The sequence below is a fragment of the Oncorhynchus keta genome, chromosome 27, assembly GCF_023373465.1.
Source record: "Oncorhynchus keta strain PuntledgeMale-10-30-2019 chromosome 27, Oket_V2, whole genome shotgun sequence".
Lineage (NCBI taxonomy): Eukaryota > Metazoa > Chordata > Actinopteri > Salmoniformes > Salmonidae > Oncorhynchus > Oncorhynchus keta.
In genome coordinates, this window is record NC_068447.1 from 46504128 (window position 1) to 46521493 (window position 17366).

Sequence of the window (17366 nt, forward strand, 5' to 3'; positions counted from 1 at the left end):
GTACCATATCCTGACCATGGCTCATTGGAAAATGTACAAGTAATATAGCTAATATTTTGGGGATTGGGGGTATTGGGCGGAGTTTCATTTATTCATTCAACACTGGCAATGTTATCTGGAACATGTTATGATCTTTAGTATTACTGTAGGCCTATTTATCACATGATATGGAACTGTTACATTTATTTTTAAACAAAATGCTCAATAGGTATTGGATGTGAAAGTGAGGTCCAAACGCCAGACCACTCAACTGAAGTGAATGCAAAGTATATGCAAATCTTGATGTGCCATTTTGGCCCATTCCATGTGAATTATTCAATAACTTTTGTATTTGTGTTACACTGTTGTTTCTTTGCTATGTTTGAGGAACTAGAACTAGAATGCAACTATTGCATTAGTGTCCAGTTATTAAATTCTTTCTTCCATCAACCGATATCAGCTTGTTGTGTACATAGGCTGTCCCTCATGCCCAATGAACTAATCCGCATAGCATGAGAGCACAACAATAGTCAATCCCTTTTAATCCTACTACCTCTTTAATCAACATTCATTCATTTTATGTTGGTCTTTATTTAAGGACGGCGAGGACAAACCCAGCTTGCTGCTTTCCTTTCACACAGAGCCCAGACCTATAGCGTCAATGTGTCCTGGTTGTGACAGTGGAGCCCTGTGTGAAGGAGTACAGCAGGACCCAGAGATGGCATCAGTAAAGCTGGAAGAATTGCAATCCAAGACTGGAACTGGATGTCATCAACAAAGATGAAGAAATGGACAAGTCCCCGTGTCACAAAACCAGACCCCGGGAGGACAAGATCATTTATTCAGGGGCCTTGTAGAGGAAGATGTTCAACGTATTGTACTTTTCAGAAAGAAATGAATCACTCCTGCTCTGATTGTGGAGGTAGATTTGCTAGACAATATAATTTAAGAGTACACCAACAAATACACACTGGCTTTACTCCTGCTCAGATTATGGGAAGTGCTTCACAACTTCCATTAATCTGTTCTCTCATCAGAGGGTGCACACTGGAGTGAAGCCTCCCCACTGCTCCGAGTGTGGAAAGAGCTTCTCTCAATTGGGTTCGTTAATTATCACAAGCTAACACACACAGCAGATAATCCTTACCACTGCTCTGATTGTGGAAATAGATTTGCTAGACAAGTTAATTTAAAAGTACACCAGTGAAAAAAAATACTGGAGAGAAGCCTTACCACTGCTCTGACCATGGCGCGAGATTCTCTCAATTGACTAAGTTAAAAAATCACAGGCATCGAATTCACACAGGACAGACACCTAAGGCTTCAACGCCTCATATTTATAACAGATCATCAGAGAGTGTATACAGGAGAGACTCCTTACCACTGCTCAGAGTGCAGGAAGAGTTTCTCTAATCCTAAAAATGTAAAAAGTTCACTAGCAAATACACACTGGTAAAAAGCCTTACCTTTGCTCTAAATGAGGCAATTTGTGAAACATCTAGTGCATATTAAGACATTATATAAGCCATCCTGCTGTAGGCCACTAGTCACCCAAGTCATAGATTGTTCTCTCTGCTACCACACGACAAGGGGTTCCGGAGCACCAAGTCTATGTCCAAAAGGCTCCATAACAGCTTAACAGCTCAATTTTTCTAAGGTAGTGCAAGTGCCAAACGCACATTAGTTTGCCATTTTAGTTTGTAAAAATCTGCACTCTGGCAGTTTTTCTACCCCATGCGCAAGGTTCAGCAATTTACCTATCTGATATTATTTCGATTGGGCTGAGATGTGGGGCAGGCAACATTTGAGGTGTGTCCTTGAAAACAAGCTCAAAAGTGACCATTTCATGCATATCAGGAGATCTAAGACTAACGAAAAGCAGGTCTTATTGGTAACACGGTTGGTAATGGCATGAATTTTGTGAGTGGAAGCGACACCTATCCAGCTGCAACGCGGTGGCCTTGTTCTCATGGAACAAGACAGGAAATGTGTTTTTTTGTGCCGGTAACCATCGTATTAATAAACACACAAAAATGTTTTTTTTTTCTCTCCATTTGGTTTCATTTGATTAAAAACCAAGCATTTAGCCTCCCCTCAATGAAGGCAATTGTCTTGTCCTACCCAATACGTTCACCAAGTAGCCATGTCTACCATTAAAGGGTTTGATTCATGAGACTGCTTTGAAATAAATCTTAATCACCAAAGCTTTATTAAAAGATTACGTTTGGGAGCAGCAAAACAGTGAGCAGACATCCCATTTTGTGTAGGCCTAGTAGTGGTTTCTTTTTTTGGTTTCTTTTATTTCTTATTTTAGCCAGCTCCCATTTTGGTCGTGCGTAAAAACCACTCTGCGTAGGTTACATCTGTCCATATGGCCCTCAATAAATGAGAGATGAGATGATGTTGGTGACCATTGTATTTAGAACTTATTATCCTGTAACAATTGCCTTTGGAAAGTATTCAGACCACTTGACTTTTTCCACATTTTGTTACGTTACAGCCTTATTCTTAAATAGATTTTTAAAAATCCCTCATCAATCTACACACAATATCCTATAATGTAAAAGCGAAAACAGGTTTTTAGAAATGTTTGCTAATTTATTTAAAAAAATAAAAATGGAAATATCATATTTCCATAAGTATTCAGACCCTTTACTCTGTACTTTGTTGAAGCACCTTTGGCAGCGATTACAGCCTCGAGTCTTCTCGGGTATGACGCTAGAAGCTTGGCACACCTGTATTTGGGGAGTCTCTCCCATTCTTCTCTGCAGATCCTCTCAAGCTCTGTCAGGTTGGATGGGGAGTGTTGCTGCACAGCTATTTTCAGGTCTCTCCAGAGATGTTTAATCATGTTTGTATTTGTATTTAAAGCAGCAGCTACTCTTCCTGGGGTCCAGCGAAATTAAGGCAGTTTATACAATTTAAAAAACATTACAATACATTCACAGATTTCACAACACAATGTGTGCCCTCAGGCCTCTACTCCACCACTACCACATACCTACAGTACTAAATCCAAGTGTATGTATAGTGCGAACGTTATTGTGTGTGTGTGTGTGTGTGTGTGTGTCAATGTTTGTGTTGCTTCACAATCCCCGCTGTTCCATACGTTTTTTAAAATCTGTTTTTTTAAATCAAATTTTACTGCTTGCATCAGTTACTTGATGTGGAATAGAGTTCCATGTAATCATGGCTCTATGCAGTACTGTGTGCCTCCCATAGTCTGTTCTGGACTTGGGGACTGTGAAGAGACCTCTTGTGGCATGTCTTGTGGGGTATGCATGAGTGTCCGAGCTGTGTGCCAGTAGTTTAGACAGACAGCTCGGTGCATTCAACATGTCAATACCTCTCATAAATAAAGTAGTTATGAAGTCAATCTCTCCTCCACTTTCAGCTAGGAGAGATTGACATGCATATTATTAATATTAGCTCCCTGTGTACATCCAAGGGCCAGCCGTGCTGCCCTGTTCTGAGCCAATTGCAATTTTCCTAAGTCCTTTTTTGTGGCACCTGACCACACGACTGAACAGTAGTCAAGGTGCGACACAACTAGGGCCTGTAGGACCTGCCTTGTTGATAGTGTTGTTAAGAAGGCAGAACATTGCTTTATTATACACAGACTTCTCCCCATCTTAGCTACTACTGCATCAATATGTTTTGTCCATGACAGTTTACAATCTAGGGTTACTCCAAGCAGTTTAGTCATCTCAACTTCTCAATTTCCACATTATTTACTACAAGATTTAGTTGAGGTTTAGGGTTTAGTGAGTGTTTTTTCATCCAAAGACAATGCTTTTAGTTTTAGAAATATTTAGGGCTAACACATTCCTTGCCACCCACTCTGAAACTAACTGCAGCTCTTTGTTGAGTGTTGCAGTCATTTCAGTCGCTGTAGTAGCTGACATGTATAGTGTTGAGTCATCCGCATACATAGATACTCTGGCTTTAATCAAAGTCAGTGGCATATCGTTAGTAAAAATTGAAAAAATCAAGGTGCCTAAACAGCTACCCTGGGGAATTCCTGATACTAACTGGATTATATTTGAGAGGCTTCCATTAAAGAACACCCTCTGTGTTCTGTAAGACAAGTAACTCTTTATCCACATTATAGAGGGGGTATAAAGCCATGATGAAGACAGCTTGGCTGTCGAAACGTTGGTATTACATTTTTGCATCTGAGCTCCTAGAGTGTGTGGCTCTCTTTTATTTTCGGGTATAAAGCCATAACACATACGTTTTTCCAGCAGCAGACTATGATCGATAATGTCAAAAGCTGCAATGAAGTTTAACAAGACAGCCCACACAATCATTGTGTCATCAGCCAATCATCAGTCATTTGTGTAAGTGCTGTGCTTGTTGAGTGTCCTTCCCTATAAGCATGCTGAAATTCTGTTGTCAATTTGTTTATTGTGAAATAGTTATGTTATGATCTTTAGTATTACTGTAGGCCTATTCATCACATGATATGGAACTGTTACATTTATTTTTAAACAAAATGCTCAATAGATATTGGATGTGAAAGTGAGGTCCAAACGCCAGACCACTCAACTGAAGTGAATGCAGAGTATATGCAAATCTTGATGTGCCATTTTGGCCCATTCCATGTGAATTATTCAATAACTTTTGTATTTGTGTTACACTGTTGTTTCTTTGCTATGTTTGAGGAACTAGAACTAGAATGCAACTATTGCATTAGTGTCCAGTTTTTAAATTCTTTCTTCCATCAACCGATATCAGCTTGTTGTGTACATAGGCTGTCCCTCATGCCCAATGAACTAATCCGCATAGCATGGGAGCACAACAATAGTCAATCCCTTTTAATCCTACTACCTCTTTAATCAACATTCATTCATCTCATTAACAATTCACCAAAAAAACATACTTGCAAAACTCCTTACCTCAACTCTCAATGTGATGATTTGTGAAGCATCTAATGCATATGAAGACTTTCAGTTGTAGCTTTGTTTAGAAAAAAATCTAAGTTGCCTTTCACTATTGTGAGAACAATTGGGTGGTTGTATTACTTAAGAGTGCAATATTATGTGCAATATAGTTGAGAAGCTTCTGTATAGTTTGAATAGTGGGCATTATTTTGTTTGTTCTATGGTGTTTACAGTATGCTACACATATGAATAATGATTGTGGCTTCGATCACATCATATTTCAGGCTAATGTAAGGATATAGTGTTTAAAAGTGAAAACATTAACATTAGGTGACCTGTGGAGCGTGGGCAACAAGTTTAGTCAGTGTGAAAGTCCCCCTGGTTTTGGTCCTCTTAATTTAAAATGTCACCAGAAGCTATTCAGTGTAGCCAGATTTTCTTGACTCTTACCCTCCCAATCAAATTAACACCCACCCAGCACCATTTTGCAAGACCAATTATGTAAAAAAGTGTCACGCCTTGGTCATAGTGTTTTGTGTTTTCGTTATGTATTTGGTCAGGCCAGGGTGTGACATGGGTTTAAATGTTGTGTTTCGTATTGGGGGTTTTGTAGGTATTGGGATTGCGGCTGAGTAGGGGTGTAGCATAGGTTGGCTGCCTGAGGCGGTTCTCAATCAGAGTCAGGTGATTCTCGTTGTCTCTGATTGGGAACCGTATTTAGGTAGCCGGGGTTTCACTGTGTATTTCGTGGGTGATTGTTCCTGTCTCCGTGTTAGTGTTCACCAGACAGGCTGTATAGGTTTTCGCGTTCCGTTTGTTGTTTTGTATTTGTATAGTATTTTCATGTATCGCTTTTTTCATTAAAGACATGAGTAGCCACCACGCTGCATTTCGGTCCGACTCTCTTTCGACGAACGAACGCCGTTACAGAATCACCCACCACACACGGACCGAGCGGCGTGGTAACAGGCAACGACAGCAGGAGCAGCAAAAGGAGGATGAATTATTCGGAGAATGGACATGGGAAGACATGTTGGATGGCAAAGGTTGTTACACTTGGGAGGAGATACTGGCCGGAAGAGATTGCCTCCCATGGGAACAGGTGGAGGCACTTAGGAGAGCAGAGGCAGCAGGAGATAGGAGCCGACGATACGAGGGAACACGGTTGGCTAGGAAGCCCGAAAAGCAGCCCCAAAAATGTATTGTGGGGGGCTCAGGGTGCTTACAGGGAGTATGGCTATGCCAGGTAGGAGACCTGCGCAAACTCCCTGTGCTTACCGGGGGGCTAGAGAGACCGGGCAGGCACCGTGTTATGCTATGGAGCGCACAGTGTTTCCAGCGGGTGCATAGCCCGGTGCGGTTCATACCAGCCCTTCGTATTGGCCGGGCTAGAGTGGGCATCGAGCCAGGTAAGGTTGGGCAGGCTCGGTGCTCAAGAGCTCCAGTGCGCCTGCACGGTCCGGTCTATCCAGAGCCACCTCCACACACCAGTCCTCTGGTAGCAGCTCCCCGCACCAGGCTTCCTGTGCGTGTCCTCGGCCCAGTACCACCAGTGCCAGCACCTACAGGCCTACAGTGCGCCTCACCTCTCCTGCGCTGCCACAGTCTCCTGTCTGTTCAGCGCTATCAGAGCCTTCCTCTTCTACAGCACTGCTGGAGTCTCCTGTCTGTTCAGCGCTATCAGAGCCTTTCTCCGCTCCTGCGCTACCGGAGTCTCCCGCCTGTTCAGCGCTTCTAGAGCCTTCCTCCTCTACAGCGCTGCCGGAGCCTCCTGCCTGTTCGGAGCAGCCTGAGCTGTCAGTCTGCATGAAGCAGCCAGAGCTGTCAGTCTGCAAGGAGCTGCCAGTCTGCAAGGAGCTGCCAGTCTGCAAGGAGCTGTCAGCCTGCATGAAGCAGCCAGAGCTGTCAGTCTGCAAAGAGCTGCCAGTCTGCAAGGAGCTGCCAGTCTGCAAGGAGCTGCCAGTCTGCAAGGAGCTGCCAGTCTGCAAGGAGCTGTGTGACCATTTTGAACAACATGTCGTCTCTGTCTTCACAAATTTGAGCGATGAAAGAAGACGTCGTGCTCAAGAGGCAATCGTGAGAGTGCTACATCAGTACACATGTAAGCAACCTCTGCAGTCAAACAACGGGTTCGAATATTAACATTTAAAGATGGAGTGGATGAGGAAAAGATTGGAGTATTGGACCATGGTAAGAGCAAGTTTAATCTAACGTTGTTTGATGTTCTCAAGTTTTCATCTCTCATTGTGTAACCCAGAACGCCATCATCTACTGGATTCTCCATGGCATAGTTTTAGGACAGACTAAAGGTTTAATTGTCAAGGTGACCAATTGTGTGAGATGTTATTTCACAGCATGGAGACCTGCATGGTTTGGCATCAACATTGTCAATGCTACTATTTGTATTATTCAGTGTATGGATGTCTGGAGTTTACCCAGACAGTATCAAGTCTTGTGAAATTATTATTTAGCTAACTGAACATGGTAAGAAATGACAACATATGATTGGTATTGATCTCCCTTTTGTCATGTACAGCTTACTTAAAAGCATTGATTTGTATATAGCACCAACTGACTTGCTATTCTGATGTCATTCACACAGGAGAGACATCTTCAGGTCCAGGATCCAGAGGTGGCATCAGCGAATCTGAAAGAATGCAGTCCAACACTGGATTTGAACGTCAACATTAAAAGGGGGAGATGATGAAGAGAAGACTGGGACTTTTGATTTTTCACGGTCAGAGCACATTGTAAGAGGAGGTTAACATTTTCCACAAATTAGTCTCTCTCTTTTCAAATTGAGAGGTAGAATGATCTCATGTTATACATGTGATTTTATTCATTAATCAGTGAAATAAGTTGATTCTTAGCCACTTGTTCCAGCTTATCCTTTTGTTTTAATTCCCACAGGAGAACGACCTTACGCCTCTGACAAAGTTCAGCCAGCTTCTGCATCCAAAGAGCAAAACCAGGAAATTCACAAACCAAAGAGGTCTCCCCACTGCCCACACTGTGAGAGGAGTTCTCATCACATCTTGAAAGACACATGAAAACACACTCTGGAGAGAAGCCCTATTCCTGCTCTGATTATGGGAAGTAATCTGATTGTGGGAAGTCTCAATTGAGCGTCTTAAAACATCCCAAGCAAATACACAGAGGAGAGAAGCCTTACCACTGCTCTGACACCGTTAAGAGTTTCTCTTATCCTAAAAACGTACAACTTCACAAGCAAATACACACACGAGATAAGCCTTACCACTGCTCTGATTTTGGAGATAGATTTGCTGGACAATATCATTCAAAAGTACACCAGCGGATACAACATGGATAGAAGCCTTACCACTGCTCTGACTATGAGAAGTAGTTCCCTAATACCAAAAGATTTACTGACAAATTCATCTTACTGATAAAAAGCGTCTAGTGTGTATGAAGACTTTATGTACGGCATATAAAGCCTTTACACCTTGCAGTTTGTTAAATGTTTTTGTCTGCAAAGCTGCCTTTAATTTTTGTAGGTAGAGTTATTTACAAAATGGGCAAATGTCATTTTCATAATCAAATAAGTGTTGAGCTTTGTCCTCTCATATTACAAAATGATGAACAATAAGGCGCTTATATCAAGATTATTGATCTTCTGTGCCTACATAGTTTTTTTGTTATGCAGCTATTTGATGCTCTTGAGACAATGATAATAGAGTCCTTACCCTGAATCCAGGTTATTCAGTATCGATTTTTGTACACTTTTCATCTAAGGAATATCTCAACAGAAGCTATTCAGTGTTGCCAGACTCTCTTGACTCTTCCACACCAAATCATATTAACACCTGCCCAACACAATTTTTTCTGCCCCAAAGACACGAAGAGCCATGACACTAGAAATGAATTTAATGAATCATAAAGACAGTGATTTCGGTATATTATTACATGATCTATTAAAGTTATTGTATAATTTTAAGTTCTCTGTCAAGTTCTCCGTCAAGTTATTACATTTGTAACAAATGTAACACTGGATAAGTTCTCCAAGTTCTCCATAACTTGTTACATTAAGTTGTCAAACACCGGGGCTGTTCTCTGTTTCTCCGTCAACTTATTACATTAAGTTGTCAAACACCGGGGCTAAGTTCTCTGTCAAGTTCTCCGTCAACTTATTACATTAAGTAATAACCACTGGAAACACCGGGGCTAACTACCAGTAACGCAAACACCGGGCTAACTTATTACATTAAGTTGTCAAACACCGGGGCTAAGTTCTCTGTCAAGTTCTCCGTCAAGTTATTACATTAAGTTGTCAAACACCGGGGCTAAGTTCTCTGTCAAGTTCTCCGTCAAGTTATTACATTAAGTTGTCAAACACCGGGGCTAAGTTCTCTGTCAAGTTCTCCGTCAAGTTATTACATTAAGTTGTCAAACACCGGGGCTAAGTTCTCTGTCAAGTTCTCCGTCAAGTTATTACATTAAGTTGTCAAACACCGGGGCTAAGTTCTCTGTCAAGTCCGTCAAGTTATTACATTAACTGGTTTTATGACACTATACAGTAAAAATGTACTACGTTATCCGGCGTTACTGCATTAACCTTTGTTACAGGGCCTAAGTGCATTGCAAATCTCCTAACCCCCCTTCTTTCCCATTTGGTCCTGTTGGTGGATCCATCACTTACCCAGTTCGCAGGCCGCCCCGGTCCACCCGCTGGGGCACGAGCATCCCCCGGAGAAACGATCACACACACCACCATTCTGACACAGGCAGTGATGCAGGCAGTCTGACCCATAGAAGCCTTCTAGACATGCTGAAAGAGAGATACACATCGCTGTAAGCAGGAGACAGATTTCACCATATTTCATACGTACAGTACATCAGTCAGTTTTATTTCAATCCATGAGGGGGAGTGAATGAGTGCACACATTAGGGAGAAGGGTAGTGATTCTGAGTGCAGTGGTTAGAAAGAGGAAAAATGCTACCATTACCTAGCAGGGATGCTGGTTGCATGGAAAGAGGAAAAATGCTGGAGTATTGAATAGCAGTTAAGTATCATTTTCAAATGTACTTCAGCATTATATCTGTGAGTGAAGGTAAAATAATGGAGTGTCATTGAATACTCTTTCACAAACATGCCCGGGATTGTGTGCATGAATGCATGCACACAGTATTTCCACAATAATCTATTTTATCAGTGGTAGAAAGGTCCGTGAAAGGGAAAGGAGGGGTGGGCTGTTCAGGTTTCAGATCTCCCCCAGTTTTTTCAGGTTTTCGCTCTCAAAGTCACACTTTTTTTAACACTTAAAATGCCGGTCCTCGATACCTCGGTTCTAAGCAAATGAAACGTCTTTTTGATGTTAACATTCTAGCAGTCTAATAAATACATTTAATCACAATAATAATGCTTTGGTTGTTTATGAAGGTAACAGAATATGAAAGAAAATGTATTTCAACACAACAGCATTTTATTAGTATACTTTTGTATACTTTTTAGCCAGTAGCTCAGAAAGTAGTGCCCGAGCCAAAAGTGGTCCCTGAAAATTGCGTACTCTGTGAAATATGTGTACTATGCACCACGTCATTTCTCTCCCTCTCTCTGCTGTGGGTGCATCTTGTTACTGTAGCTGTCACTCATAAGGTGAGGTGCTGAAACTCATTGGTTGAACTCGAATTGCTAGGCTGGCCTAACTGGGGGAAAATGTAGGTAAAATGGTGCAGAATAGGTTCCAGAAAAACAGTTGCTTCAAAATATGGATTTCATGGCTAATTGAGGTAAAATTCTGCTCATAAATTACGCATGCATGAACTACACATTGACACATCCAGCCCAAAGCGGGAGGTTTAAAAAATATGTTTTATGTAACTGTAGGCTATATATACACAAATGAAAAATCACAAACACACCTCAAATCTAACACCATGACAAAGATCATCCATTATTCATTTGTTTAGGCATGTCTTAAGGAACATTAAGCATTTCAAAAGATCAGAGTGGCATATTTTGAGTTTAAATACATTACTGTGCTCTGAGTGTTGCAAGTGCTCACGTGGGGAGTGCATGGAATGGTGGTAATTCTGTCAAAAAGTTTTATTTTGAAATAGTGTTTAATGGGCTTATTTTCAAGAGTCGTTTGGCAATGATAGGGGATTTGGAAACTGCAGAATCTGCCTTTTCTGATACTATATAGACATCAAAATGTCAAAGGCTGACTGGCAGAGAATGACTGGTAGTGAATGAGGGGCAGGGAGGAATAACATATCCTCTTTCAACATACAGTGGAGTCCCCTTATAAAGATGAGCAAAAAAAGACTATGAAATAAATAATACAAATACTTCTCTATTATTGCATGCTCAGAGAACGAGATTTAGTTGAACAAGAAATAAATAAAAAATTAAAGGTAGGGGTAAAAATGATTGAATCCTATGTTTCGATTCTCCAGCACCCTCCGCTTGTGAGAATAACATCCAAAAACCTTCTTCTAAAATATTTGATGAGATTGGAAAACATATTTGGAGGGATCTTAGACAATACTCCTTCAATAATCTTTCCAGATTTGTCATATCCTTCGTCTGCGCATCGACGTCCCTCTTCAATTCAAACCACAGGTTTTCAATGGAGTTCAAGTTCAGAGACTAAGATTGCCATCGCAAAATGTTGATATTGTGGTCCATAATTTGAGTTTTTGGTGGATTTGATTTGTTCTTGCGGTTATTGTCTTGCTGCCAGATTCACTTGCAGCCAAGTTTCAGCCTCCTGGCAAAGGCAATAAGGTTTTTGGCTAAAATGTCCTTTGTCCTTAACAAGGGCCCCAGGACCAGTGGAAGCAAAATAGCTCCTTAACATAAAAGATCCTCCATCATATTTTACAGAAGGTATGGAATTATTTTCTGCATATTGCATCTTTCTTCTGACGCAAAACCCACCACGAGTGTGTGTGTGGCCAAAGAGCTCTATTTTTCATGTCAACCAACAAATGTAAATGCCTGGAGTTTGATAAATGGCATTGGCACTTGGATTGGAAGCGACATGAGGGGTTTGGGTTTGGCCTTGAAAGGAAGACGGCTCAGTTATCCTTGGAAGGTGAGGGAGCTGGAGTATTGAAAACAATCATATGGACCTTTATCTTTTTGAGTTTTTATATTTATATATATATATATATATAAAATATAAAATATATATATAGTTTTTTTGCTCATCTTTATCAAAGGATCCAATAATTTTGGTCTCCACTGTACGTGTGTTAATATACTTATTTAGGAAAAGTGATGGACTGGGGGACATGACTTCAAATAGTAGAATAATAGATTAACAGTAGATTAAAATTCATGAAATCAAAATTATGCTCTCTGTGCTTCTAGTTTGAATCTAAACGTAAAAATGTATAGATGTTCTAAGTCCACAACAATTCTTAGACCACATCAGGAGACCACTTTTGAAGCGTGGGGAAAATCTAAGAATGTTTTAAATATTTTGGAGTGTAGTTACACATTAACGCAAGTGAGCATGCACCGAGCACTGTTGTCTGGTTCGCAGAAGTTCTGTAGCACACTTGATGGAGTTCACAAAACTAATGCCCACTAAATTGATGCAAATAATCATGATATTATTCTGACAGGTAGGCAGGCATAGGTTAAATTGTAGCTAGTTAACATTTAATTGAGAAAGTATTTGGGAAATCCTTTCCATCTACGAGAAGACGGTTATCATTAGCATTGCTATATTTGATCCTGTTTCATATTTAATGGTCCACTGCTGCTAAATGACCACACACACACACACACACACACACACACACACACACACACACACACACACACACACACACACACACACACACACACACACACACACACACACATATTAACAAACAAACAGACATGCACACTGACAGTACCTTTCTCACAGCTGGTGCCGGTCCAGCCTGGCATACACTGGCACTGCCCGCTCACAGGGTCACAGCTGGCATTATTACAGCACTCACAGGTGTGTTGACACCCACTGCCAAACCACCCTGCTTGGCATGCTACAACAGGAGCAGGGCGCAGAATGTTAGGGGGAACAAAAACAGACATAAGATACAGTACCTTCGGAAAGTTCTCAGACCCCTTGACTTGTTCCACATTACGCTACAATGGATTAAATAACATTTTCCTCAGCAATACACACAATACCCTACAATGACAATGTGAAAACAGGATTTTAGAAATTAAATTACAAACATAAATACCTGATTTACACTTTGCTATGAGACTCGAAATTGAGCTCAGGTGTATCTTGTTTCCATTGATCATCCTTCTACAACTTGATTGGAGTCCTCCTGTGGTCAATTCAATTGATTGGACATGACTTGGAAAGGCATACACCTGTCTACATAAGGTCCAACAGTTGACAGTGCATGTCAGAGCAAAAACCAAGGCATGAGATCAAAGGAATTGTCCATAGAACCCCGAGACAGGTTTGTGTCGAAGATCTGGGAAAGGGTACCAAAAAATGTCTACAGCAATGAAAGTCCCCTAGAACACCATCATTCTTAAATGGAAGACGTTTGGAACCACCAAGACTCTTCCTAGAGCTGGCCACCGCCAAACTGAGCAATCAGGGGAAGGGCCTTGGTCAGGGAGGTGACCAAGAACCCGATGGTCATTCTGACAGAGCTCTAGAGTTCCTCTGTGGAGATGGGATAACTTTCCAGAAGGATAACCATCTCTGCAGCACTCCACCAACCAGGCCTTTATGGTAGAGTGGCCAGACGGAAGCCACTCCTCTGTAAAAGGCACAAGACAGCCCGCTTGGAGTTTGCCAAAAGGCACCTAAAGACTCTCAGATCATGAGAAACAAGATTCTCTTGTCTAATGAAACCAAGATTAAACTCTTTGACTCAAATGCCAAGTGTCACATCTGGAGGAAACCTGGCACCGTCCCTACGGTGAAGCATGGTGGTGGCAGCATCATGCTGTGCGAATGTTTTTCAGCGGCAGGGACTAGGGGACTAGTTAGGATCAAGAGAAAGATGAACGGAACAATTTACATAGAGATCCTTTATGAAAACCTGCTACAGAACACTCAGGACCTCAAACTGGGACGAAGGTTCTCCTTCCAACAGGACAATGACCCTAAGCACACAGACAAGACAACACAGAAGTGGCTTCAGGACAAGTCTCTGAATGTCCTTGAGCGGCCCAGCCGGACTTTAAGCCAATTGAACATCTCAGGAGAGACCTGAAAATGGCTGTGCAGCAACGCTCCCCATCCAACCTGATAGAGCTTGAGAGGATCTGCAGAGAATGTGTCATACCCAAGAAGACTCCAGGCTGTAATCGCTGCCAAAGGTGCTTCAACAAAGTACTGAGTAAAGGGTCTGAACACTTCCGTAAATGTGATATTTCAGTTTTTTTATTTTTAATAAATTAGCAACATTTTCTAAAAACCTGTTTTTGCTTTGTCATTATGGGGTATTGTGTGTAGATTGAGGAAGGGAAAAAAACGATTTCATGAATTTCAGAAAAAAAGCTGTACTGTAACTGTACACAGATACAAAGAGTGTCGTGACATAGTTTTGGAAATGCTCAGCTCTCCACACAATACAGGCACTACTGCAGGAAACACACACACACACACATACGTACGCACACACGCAAAAAAATATGCACACGTTTCTTTGGAATGTGCCCTGCTCCTGCCCCGTTACCAGTTAGAACTGAAAAATGACTATGTTGATCCAGGGTAATATGCAATGCCACCTACAAACGAGGAACATGAGTATTAATGCACCACACACAGAGAGAAATAGCACAGTGGGGTGTAGTCGCTTCATTAAATCTACTTCCACCTGTTTCTCTTTTCTTTTTCTGAGCGCCTACAGAAATTCTATGGATGGATGGATGGGTGAATAGGCCAATAGGACTCACTGGTGTTGCATTGTGATCCGACCCAGCCGTCTGGACAGTGGCAGGCCCCTGACAGGTGGTCACATCTCCCCCCATTAGAACACTGACACTGCTGCTGACACTCCAGCCCATGGAATCCTTCAGGGCACGCTGCACAAACACAAACGGCACATCGAAATGTACACATGTAAATGTATCGAAATGTACACATGCATGCACGCACGCGCGCACGCACACACACACAAACACAGTTACATTCCAAACATATCATGTGGGCATTCATCACATACATCATACACAACCATACTCTAATTGGTTATCCCAACACACACTTACGTTTTTCACAGTAGGTGCCTGTCCAACCAGGCAGGCAGGTGCAGGCTCCACCCATATGCTCACAGGCCGCCTCATTGGCACATTGGCACCTGCGTCTGCAGCCAGCGCCGAAGGAGCCCTCTGGGCACTCTGTTTCAGCGCCAGGGTAGAGACAGAGAGAAAGAGCTAAGAGAGAAAGTAAAACACTTTTCCCTGCTAGTGACTTTGTTATTAAACAGTGTCAGGCAGAGAAGGACCCAATCCAGCTAGTCTATTTAGTCACACACACTGACACACAAACCAGTGGAGGCTCCTCAGAGGAAGAAAGGGGAAGAATTTCAGAAAAATTGTCCTTTCAGATAAAACTATACTAAATATAATGTCACCAAATACCTGATTAAAACACACTTGTGCAATGAATGTTTACAGTAGTCTCAACAGTACCCTCAAGGGTAGCACCATAGTGTAGCCGCAGGACAGCTATTTTCTAGCCTCCTCTGGCTACATTGACTTCAATACAAAACCTAGGAGGATCATGCTCCTCACCTTCTTCCATAGACTTACAGTACATGGTAAAAGCTTCACTCCTTTCTATACTCAAGTCCAGCTCTCTCAGGTGAGGGGTTTAAGAGACCAGAGAGACCAGAGAAGCACAGCCTTCCTCTATGACTCTACTTCCAGAAGACGTCCTTCAACCAATCAAAGCTTTTGCAGTATGAATTAACATGTTGTCCATCTAATCAAAGGATCAGAGAATGAACATAGCACCACGCATGTGCGATTTTTGTTAGTTGGTGACATTGTTGGATAGATTGAGATTGAGTTTTTAGGATACTATTAATTTGAAATTAGTTTGTTCACACTACAGGTGACGGAAGAGGTAGATTATATCTTGTTTTCTTGTTTTTAGGACTTTATTTTTCTGTCGTGTTAGTGTAATTTATTTAAATTTGCCTTGCCAACTTCAGTAGCACGTAGCTAGCAAGCAGAGTGCAGTTTTCTCTGCAAGAATGGCAAACGCCAACTACAATGTAGTGGATTTTTTGTTGAAAAATCCCTTTCATTGCCACATCAGATTCAAGCTTCTAGGAAAAAGCCACATCGATCACGTAATGGATGAAGGTCTGCATATTCAAACTACGAGAAGGTAAGGTGAAACAGGGATGTTCTCAAGCAGCTAATCGACAATACTGCATGTTTGGCTATGTACGAGTTGGCACAATGAGAGGGAAACAAGGGCAACTACAAGGAGCTTGCAGAGGTAATTGCACGTTACGATGCTTCACTTGCTGAGAATATGGAAGTTACTAATCTTCTACTAGTCTTCTCTGGGATGCAGAAATAAATTCTAAATGATTTCATAGCTTCCATCGCACCAGCCATTAGAAGTTATATTTTTTAAAGCCTACTGGGCACACACTGGTGTAATCAACATTGTGTCCACGTAATTTCAACAAAATTACATTGAACCAACATGGAATAGACAATGTATTGACATCTGTGCCCAGTGGTAGGTTGACGTAGAGGGCACTTTCCACTTTTCACCGATATTTATTTAGCAAACGGAATGATAACACATCATAACTCCCGACAGACACAAGAAAAACACTAAACATTAGTGATATTGACATGCTTTATGGGATGAAAACAGGACAGAATCTCAGTCTGATCAACTGTAGGCTACTAACAACAGCAGCTGCATACAGCCGCTGCGTCCTGTCCATCTGGTCAGGGTAAACAAATTCATAACTGTATTTAAAGTCCATTTGTTTGTGTGAGGAGAAAATGTGAATGTGATCAGATGTGGCTTATATTCCAATTTGACCAGGCTGCCTAGGATTAATTAATCATTTTCTCCACACATAGTGTTGTGTGTTCCTTCCAAACAACTCAACTGTAGTTTAATCTGTCCACAGAATATTTTGCCAGAAGCGCTGTGGAACATCCAGGTGCACTTTTGCAAACTGCAGCAATGTTGTTTTTTGGACAGCAGTTGCTTCTTCCATAGTGTCCTTCCATGAACACCATTCCTGTTTAGTGTTTTACGTATCGTAGACTCGGCAACAGAGATGTTAGCATGTTCCAGAGATTTCTGTTAGTCTTTAGCTGACACTCTAGGATTCTTCTTAACCTCATTGAGCATTCTGTGCTGTGCTCTTGTAGTCATATTTGCAGGATCGCCACTCCTAGGGAGAGTAGCAACAGTGCTGAACTTTCTCCATTTATAGACAACTTGTCTGACTGTGGACTGATGAACATCAAGGCTTTTAGAGATACTTTTGTAACCCTTTCCAGCGTTATGCAAGTCAACAATTCTTCATCTT

The 17366-nt window shown here is 41.6% G+C and overlaps 1 protein-coding gene across 4 annotated transcripts in view; it reads right to left on the bottom strand.

Moving 5' to 3' along the window:
- The window catches only part of LOC118360203 (multiple epidermal growth factor-like domains protein 6), a 105755-nt gene that overhangs the window by 23863 nt on the left and 64526 nt on the right, over positions 1–17366 (bottom strand). For all 4 annotated transcript variants that reach the window (XM_035739455.2, XM_035739452.2, XM_052482555.1 and 1 more), the window contains 4 exons: positions 15064–15192; positions 14749–14877; positions 12735–12863; positions 9520–9648 (listed from right to left, as the gene is read on the bottom strand). In XM_035739455.2, coding sequence (XP_035595348.1) covers positions 9520–9648; positions 12735–12863; positions 14749–14877; positions 15064–15192 — 516 coding nt within the window. The remainder of the gene's footprint in view (positions 1–9519; positions 9649–12734; positions 12864–14748; positions 14878–15063; positions 15193–17366) is intronic.